The 9870-nt window shown below is 31.0% G+C and overlaps 1 protein-coding gene across 1 annotated transcript in view; it reads left to right on the top strand.

Annotated features, from left to right (window-relative positions):
- LOC130802747 (bidirectional sugar transporter SWEET4) overlaps window positions 1–8947 on the top strand; it is a 22328-nt gene extending 13381 nt beyond the window's left edge. The window contains exons 4-6 of the mRNA XM_057666806.1: window positions 2495–2656; window positions 4321–4440; window positions 8714–8947. Coding sequence (XP_057522789.1) covers window positions 2495–2656; window positions 4321–4440; window positions 8714–8857 — 426 coding nt within the window. The 3' untranslated portion in view covers window positions 8858–8947. The remainder of the gene's footprint in view (window positions 1–2494; window positions 2657–4320; window positions 4441–8713) is intronic.
- The last annotated feature ends 923 nt before the right edge of the window (window positions 8948–9870 follow it).

Genomic DNA, 9870 nt, shown 5'->3' with positions numbered 1-9870 from the left:
GGTCTTATAAACTTTGGGCTCAACTTCCCCCTCTTGCCAAACCTCATGACTCCCTTCATCGGTGATACTCTCAATAACACATAATCTCTTACGGTGAATTCATCAGGTCTCCTCTTAAGATCTGCGTAGGACTTTTGTCGATCCTAGGCTGCTTTAAGTCGTTCTCTAATCATTTTTACTTGATCAGTCATCTCCTCTAACATAGCCGGTCTTAGAGTGACAGATTCACTGAAATCGTCCCAACATACTGGATTACGACAACGACGACCGTACAAAGCTTCAAAAGGTGCCATCTGGATGCTTGCATGGTAACTATTATTGTATGAAAATTCCACCATGTCTAGGCACTCATCCCAAGATCCTTGCCTATCCAAAGCTACCGCTCGCAACATATCTTCAAGTGTCCTATTCGTGCGTTCAGTTTGCCCATCAGTAGCCAGGTGAAAAGATGTGCTCCTAAGAAGTTCTGTACCCAAAGCTTTCTGAAATGCTTCCCAAAATTTCGACAAGTATCTAGTATCACGATCAGACACTATAGATTTAGGGACACCGTGGTATCGTACAATGTTTTTAAGGTAAGCTCGAGCCAACTGATCCATATCCCACTGATTATTCATCGGAATGAACTTAGCACTCTTGGTGAGTCTATCCACGATCACCCATAACGTATCATTTCCTGACTTAGTCCTCGGTAAACCCAAAACAAAATCCATGGATATGTCATCCCATTTCCATACAGGAATATCCAAAGGTTGGAGTAAACTTGCAGGCCTCTTATGTTCGCTCTTTACCTTCTGGCAAGTCAAACACTTGGAAACGAACTTAGCAATATCTCTTTTCATCCCCGACCACTAAAATGTCTGCTTCAAGTCTTAATACATTTTATCTCCTCTCGGATGAATAGAGTACTTTGAGCTATGAGCCTCTGTCAATATCTTCTCCTTAAGCTTTGTTCAAGTAGAAGGTACACACCATCGACCCCTATATCGAATGCTACCATCCTTAAATATCATAAATTCTTCAGCTTTCCCTTCTTTAACTTGCTCTCTCGTTTTCTCCAATAAGGAGTCCGTCACTGAAATGAGAAATTACAAGATAAATGTTAGGAGCCTTAACAATGGATCTCATTACTTTCTCTCTTTTTAGTTTTTCACCTTTGTAACCTAATTCTAAGTAGAAGGGAAGTTATATAGTAATTCTCTCATACAAAGAAATTAGGGCAAATAGTATGAACCCGAGTCAGTTTTGTCTCAACCTCCATGACTGTCGACTCAGCTTTCTCTTCTGGAAAACACAAAGCCAAACACCTTCAACCCATGTGTTCCGAGTCATATATATCAACAATCAATAAAATAGATAAAATTATAAAACTTCTCAAATATTATATACGTTTTTTGTTTTGTAATGTATAAGAAAAATTTTAGTCAAGTGAGATTTTATTTGAATCATTTAAGCATGTACTTTTATAACATTAACTTATTTTAATTTTTAGTCATGCGTAATTCAATAAATAAAGCATAAATAACACATTAAATTTCATAGAAAAGTAAAATGTATAGCTTGATTTAATAAATTTTAAACTCGTATGAAATAATCATTCAGTTACCATTATTGTTGGTTGAGATTATTGGTTGGTTCGACTAATCGAAAATATTGGCTGACAAGCCATCTATTTAAGTCAATTATTAAGGAGATGTTTGGTAAAAATTATTTATTGACTATTTGGTTGTTTATTAGAAAAAAAATAGGTAAAAGTTAAAAACCAATAACAAAAACTAATATTATTAGTTTTACTGTTTTGGTTTAAAAGTAGTTTTTTCAATTGGTTTATATTTTTTTGGTTGTTTGAACCTATTTTGGTTTAAAAGTTAATTTCTTATCGTTTAAAATAATTTGTTATAATGTTTTAAGTATTTTACAAATTGCTCATTTTATAAAAAGTTTATTTGCGTAGTTCAATTTGTAAGTGTCTTGACTAAAATTTTCTTTACAATATTTGTTTTCAGCCTTGCAGATTTTTCAACTATACATTGCTATTGCTTGATATTTTTTTTCTTCTTTTAACTCTTTTTTTCTTGTTTCTCAATGATACGAAGGCGAACTAGTTATCAAAACTTTGGAGAAACATAAAAAATATGTTAAGTAACTTTATAAGTTGATGAAAAAAAAAGTTGACTAAGTTTGTTATTATATATTCCCTCCGTTCCATGTTATTTGTTCATTTTAAATTTGTTCACTTTAAGAGAGAGAAATTTAAATTAGATCTTTAAAGTATATATTGAAGATAAAATATATTCATGTGAGATCTTGTTAGATTTATTTTGATATAAAGCTTTTTATAATATATAATTTTTATAATTTTTTATGATGTGTACTTAAAATTTTTAAAACATAAAATTAACTAAAAAATGTGTGTAAAAGGTAAAATGGACAAATAAAAAGGAACATACATTTTAAAATGAAGAAAGTAAGAAATTAATGATAAAATTTTCAGATGAAAGTCATCCGGTGGATCGCAGTGGAATTCATATTTATGGGCATAGTAGTTTTGGTCACAATGTTATGCTTCCAAACAACACAAAGAAGGTCACTCTTCGTGGGGATTCTATGCGTTATATTTTGTCTTGGGATGTATGTTTCACCCCTCACCGTTATGGTACGCGTACGCTCCCTTTTTTAGTATTTTACTTTTTCATCCTTTTTTTCAGATTAAAAATTTAACATTATTATAATTACAAATGCTCTTCATATTTTGATAATAGTTTTTCTATGATAAAACACACTGTGTATAATGATACTGATTATTATTAAAAATGTATCAACTTGAGTATCAACTTGAGTTTTAGGTCAACCAAGAGTTCAAGACCCAACCCCTTTATTTATTTTAATTTATTATCGTACATTTTACTTGGCTCTATGATTTAATCATTTTATTTTATATTAAGTTGGTCTATTAGTTTTTTCATCATCATTCAGAGTTTAGGGTATAATATTTGAATAGTTTTGTTATGTTGACAACGAGTATTGTGACTCAAACAAATATATAATCAATCACTAGGCCAAATACTTCATTTATAATACATTTTGTATTGATATTCAAGGGTGCATCTATTAGATCATACAACATATTAAAGGTCTCAACCATCAGCTTAACCACTTGGTTGAGATAGTTCCTTGACATGGTACAGAGCCAATGTGACAAGGGGTTACGAATTCGAATCTCAACCACCCCTCATTTAAAATGAAATATTTAGCGCTAAGTATGAAGAGACATCTAGCCCTAAAGAGCTCTCGTGTGAGAGGGCGTGTTAGAGTATATAACATATTTAGAGGCCTAAACCATCAGTTTAAACTTTTGGTTGAGATGGTTTTTTGACATGATCATAACCGGCCTTCAACTAGTGGTCCCTAAGTAAGAAAACATGTTTACAATTGTTACGTCTATGATCTTATGAATAATAAATAATAAATGCACGATATTTGGAACCAATTTTTTTTATGCTAATTAATTTAATAATATGGGAATTAACTAACTTTAATTTATGAATTATAAAAACTCGGACTTGTTTAAAAAAATTCAGTGTAATTTAGGAAGGGAAATAACTCTGATCTATCATAGGACTATATTAAACATATAACAAACAAATTCATTATTTGATCTAGCTATTGATCATGGGTGCAAATTAGTTATTATGTAGGAAGAATAAATGTATTGGTTACTCTAGACCAATATCGGTAGTAACTTTGCATTGGTTATTAATTGTGCCTCGCCATGATTGTTTTGTGGATTGTGTATTTCTAGCTTTGATTTATGTTATAATCCTTATTACTTCTCTGGTCTTTCCTTGTTTTGTTAGTTGTTTTTGTTTTCTTCTTGTTCTCATTTGCAAGTTTTTTTTAAGTTGATGGTCTCACAGGTGGCAACTTTCATGATAATGACAGTCCATTTAGTAGGTGATAATAAATTGTGGTAATAGGAATAAAACTAGTGTAATTTTAGTTGAAAATTTTCTTGGCTACCTTGATGACCATGCTCGTCCAACTTCTATCTTCTCATTTTCTTCTTAAAATTATTGGGAAAGGTGGTATTAGGTGGTAATGGAAATTTGTAAACAAAAATAGTTTTTTGTGATCAAACTTTTATAACCATGGTAATGACATATAACTTTTGATGAAACTTTACACTATAAATTATTCATATTACCACCATTTAGTACTACTAACCAAACGAGCCGTGAGTGTAATTCACTAGATATGATTACGTAGAATAAATTTAAGTATGAAATGGTGATGGAATAATTGTTAACTATTTTTGAACAGGGCAAAGTGATCAAGACAAAAAGTGTAACATACATGCCCTTTTGGCTTTCAGTTGGAAGTTTAGCAAATGGGATAATATGGACAATCTATGCCTTTCTTCCTCTTGATCAATGGATCCTTGTAAGTCATATTCATCAAGATCACTTTACACCCCATAAAGTGTTATTGTTTCTTTCATTCTCCATTTTGTTATATATTTAATGTGAAGTTTATGTGAAATAATTTTAATAACTTTAGATTAGCATCATAATTTCTGGTATTTCATAGTTCTAAAATGTTCTAATATTTTTTATGACTAAAATTGAAAATACAATACTTATAAAAGTCACCATTTATTTTATTTTGACGCGATGAATATATATATATATATATATATATATATATATATATATATATATATATATATATATATATATATATATATATATATATATATATATATATATATATATATATATGACACATTAGATAATAAGTATTTCAATACGATGAAATATGACACATTTGATAATTCATAAATTTTATTGTTTGGATAGGAGTATATAAAGGGAAAGGAAGGGGAGGGGATAAAAGGATTACATTTTTCTTATCTAGATACGAGTAAGAGAATATTGGAATATTTTTTAATGAAAAACACACTAACCATCTCTTCCCTTTGCTTCCTTTCGTTCCCTTTCCTCCCCTTATTTTCTTCTAAAAATGTTAGTGTAGAAAAGTCACATATGTTTTTAGGCAAAAGAAAATTTTAATTCAATCATCAACAAGAAATTGACACAAAAAAGCACAAGGACAAGCACACAAGTCAACTAGGCTCGACTTATCATCAAATGAAAAAAGGGGCAAAATAAACTTAAAAACTATTTATCCATGTACAAATGTTATTTGATCATTTGACAGTGCACACCATCCTTTTCCAAACTACATTATTCTTGGACAACCATATCCAAAAGACCAAACTCGAAACACCAGTAATGATCAATCAGGGGAACATGAGGCTTGATTGTTAATGTTAGCATATAATTAGGAAAACTTGAGGTGCACAAACGTCATAAGCCGAATAGATATCATCCTAAAAACATATGACAACAATTAGAAGGATTCCAAAAAACTTATAAAGTATGCACACCATTAGAATTTATTGTTGTGGGGCAAAAGATTCCAACACTCTCCTCACATTTCAATCCCTGTCAAGTTCATATAATCAATTAGGGTAGGAACGTTATTTTTTCAAATATACTATCTAATTTTTAATTGAGCATTCAGCTCTGATACTATGTTAAATTGAGTTGAAATTATAATGAATGTGATCATATAATCAAGAAAACACGAGGTGCACATACTTCATAAGCTAAAAAGATACCAGTTTAAAATCATATGGAAATGGGAGGAAGGGATCAAATGATTTATAAAACATGCAAATGATCTTTTAATTCACCAATGTGGGACAAACCATGCCCATATTAACATTATAAACATTTGCTTGCATGAATACCTTTAATGGAGCCATTGAAATCTTCCTATTCTAATCGATTTGGGATGCTCTAGCTACAAGCAGCACTAAAGGGACACTAATTCCAGGAGGGACACAAAGTGCATCAAGGCATCTACTTCATCAACCTCTCTTTGATTTTCAATCTAATACAAACTTGTTAAGGGACTGACTTGCAGTTTATTTTGAAATATAGACCCACCAGAATCCATGTTTCACATCCTCCCTCCCTCTGTGCTTTTAAGTTTGCACCATATAACTTAATTATGTGAGGATTTTTTTTTTGAGTCATATGGTGCAAACTTAATGGAACAAGAAGAGTACCTCTCATGAATCTAATTAACCCATAGATCATGTCCAAAGAGATTTATGGAAATAATAGTGATCTCCTTTAGCACACCCTTAGGAAAAGGTCATAATTTGAGCCCAATAGGTGGTAATGTTAAGGAGAATAACATAAACCAATTATAGTTTAGCAACATAAGAAAATCTCTTACTTACCCTAATTTGTGATCAAGACTTTTTCGAGGATTAAGGAATCTCTAAGTACTTAAAAGAGAAAACACCCTTTAATAAAACCAGTATTGCTTAAAGCATATCAGTATCATAATCATCCAAGCCAAGAGTGTATATACATATTAGATTTTATCACATTAGCAATCAAACCTTTCAGATAAACTATTAAGACTTTGAGCCAAACCTTAGAATCCTTAAATAATAATGCATAAACGACATAATAAAAGGGGGCACATGGGATCTCCTTGCCTTAAATCGCTTTTGACTTGCAATAACTTATGAATGACAACCATTACTAAGTAGTGAAAATTTGGCTGAAGTAATAAAAGTCATAGATACAAACGTAAAAGGTGGAAAGTTTAAAGCCACAAACAACTCCTTAAGCCTCAAGGTATCTTCAATCAACCTTTTCGTATGCCTTGTTGATATCCACCTTGATGAAGCGTCCAAGACGACAATTCTTCCTCGTGTAATTTTTGATAAAACTTTTGGCACAACAAAACATCATGAAGAAATAACTTTACTGTCAGCTAACCAACTAAACAAAAAGCTTAACTAGCTGATGATTGAAGCTCCATAATATATTATTTACTCTAACACATTCTCTCACATGACAGCCCTTTGGGCTAGAAGTATGGATGCAACACAAATCCTTCTCATACAGCCAGGTGCAAAATATTCCACTTAAGTTTGAGGGGTAGTTGAGATTCGAACCCGTGACGTCTTGTCACAATAGCTCTGATACCATGTCAAGGAACCAACTCTACCGAAAATTTTAAGCTAATGGTTAAGGACTCTGGATATATTATACGCTTTAACATGTACTTTTACTTTTAACAAAAAGTTCCTTGAGCATTTAGGCATTAAACTTTGGAACTAAAATTATATTAGCAATATTAAAGACTTCAATAATTTTCTAGAGTGAAAATCTCTTGTACCCTTAAGAAACCATTAACTTATTATATCTCGACTCTTTTTAAAAAAATCCGCCGTTAAATGATCATCCCCTTGTCTTTATTTTCTAGAATAGACCATAAGACATGCTTGATCTCCTCTATTGCAAAGTTGAAGTTCAACAAACGTTCCTAATTAGAATTTAGAGCGGTTGATCACATCTATATTTACCTTTCTTCTTATGCCTATATTATTTCATAAAATATCAAGATAATAATTCATAAAGGCTTCCTAAACAACACTAGAATCAAATGATCAAACATAAATCAGGCCAAGGGTGGTGATCTTATTTCTGGAATTCCTTATTTGGATGCTCTAGAAAAAATGCTAGAGCAATCTTCACCAACCTTCCACTAACAAAGGTTTTCCTTTTATTGAAGATAAGAAAAAAAGTACTTCTATGCACACTTGTAAGTCGAAACAATTCGGTATCTTTAAGAAACTTATCTAAACACCCGATGAGCCATTAGTTCTTTTTTTGTTGACTCGTCAAGCTTGATGGCTCGTATTTAAATATTATTATGTCGACTTTTGATGACGCTTTAGTACTTAAATGTAAAAATGGAAAATTTGTTGCTTGTCATACTTCTACTCAATTCAACCTCTTTTGTATGAGGCTATCTCACCCTGAGATGGGTCCATACAAATGGTCATCATGCTAAACGTTTCTATTATTGGACTATTTGACCCAAGTATGGGGGCACGTCTCACAGTGAGATTAAAGATAGGCATGGGTCAGATTTGGGTCGGTTCTAGCTAGACTTAGATCCAGATTATATTTTTTAATTGAACCCACAATCAGAGCCGAAGACCGTAGGGTCCGAAAATTTTGGACCCGGAGTTAGACCCTGAGGGTCTGACGGGTTTAGGATCTGTTTTTGGGTCCCAAAAACTATATTTATTTTTTTTCTAAATTTTTTAAAAATATATTATATAATTTTCATCCATTCATATAAAATTTTTTAAACATTTTCAACTAACAAAGATCTTCTAATACTTTATACTAATTGAACAACCAAATATATGAAGCTTTCCAACATTAAAATTCTTAAAACAAATATTCATAAAGTTCTTAAAATTACATGAACTGATAAAGTTTAAAATCACGTAATATTTCAAAATATAAGAAAGCTTCAAATCAAACAATTAAATACAAATAATAACTAATAATCCTATATAACTTTGAAAAATAGGACCCAGACTCTAAAGGTATGGACCCAAATCCGACGCGGACTCATGGTGTCCAAAAATAAGTGGATCTAGACCTTTAAATTAGGATCGGGTCGGGTCTAGACCCTTAGGATCCAAAATCGATACCAATCTCTAGGTGAGACTGTCTCATATAAGGATTTCAAGCATGCTCTTATATACTAGCTGGTCTCCTTATTTACCATATAATGGTATAATCCTTAAAGATGGTTTATCTCTTGGCAGATCCCAAATGGGCTTGGAACATTATCAGGTGCTACACAACTTATTCTTTATGCTTGTTACTATAAATCAACCCCAAAGCAAGATGATGATGAAAAGAAGCCAAATCAAGTTCAATTATCATTCAATGGAAAATCACTTGCCTAATTTCTCCTAATCTCAAATCAAGTAGTACTTTGTAGATGTGATCTAATCATAATATCTGAAACTTTATCAGATTACATAATATCTGAAACTTTATCAGATTACAAAGACTAACTTTTATCCTTTATTTAGTGCATAAATAAATTCTAATCATTACATGCATATTTGGTTTTCATGTAACAAATTAGAGGCACTATGTCAGCATAGTTGGTTTATTTTTATGTAACAAAATCAATAGTTCTTATGAGATGAATAATTTATTCTCCAATATTTATTAGTATTTACGCTCTCTGTCTTTTTAGATTACTACTAATAGTGATATGTTAATATGTTATTATTATTAATAATGACTATTAATATCAATTTTTAAAAAAATAGTAGTTTACATGAGAAGAAGGAAAATATCTAGTGACATCATCAAAAAAAATTAAATTTTTGGCAATATAGTATGTAAATTCATAAATAATGTATTTTCATTACGTTATGATTTGTTTAAATTTTTCTAAATAAATAGATATAGCTCGGTCAATTTCACTTATCATTTCAACTATGGTAGGAATTTGGATTTACTCAAATTATACTTGGTAAAAACAAACTCACAAACTCATGTTTTTCTATTATTATCGACAAGATCCGATTAATTCTCACAATTAAGCTTAGGGGACATTAGGTTAAGGCATTGATAATTTATTGCCATTTTGAATTTTTAAAATTGTCTCAAATTCACTCTCTTTGTCTTTTCTTTACCTTCTTTTTAAAATAAATTTTATCAGTTCAATTTTAACATTAAAACAATATAAAAGCTTGATTCAACATAAAAATATCGAGGTAACTAATTTAATGCAAAATTTTGAAAATTTTTCTTTAATGTAACTTTTTTTAAAAATATAAATGGGTTATCTCTTCAAATACCTACTTTGCAAATGTTCAAAGGTGGAAAGAGTCAACTCACAAAATGTGCAACTTTACCTAGTCGCACAAAGAGTGTGATTTGGTCCTTTTTCAAAAACAATATT

The sequence above is a fragment of the Amaranthus tricolor genome, chromosome 16 (assembly GCF_026212465.1).
Source record: "Amaranthus tricolor cultivar Red isolate AtriRed21 chromosome 16, ASM2621246v1, whole genome shotgun sequence".
NCBI lineage: Eukaryota > Viridiplantae > Streptophyta > Magnoliopsida > Caryophyllales > Amaranthaceae > Amaranthus > Amaranthus tricolor.
This window is presented reverse-complemented; position numbering and strand designations above follow the sequence as displayed.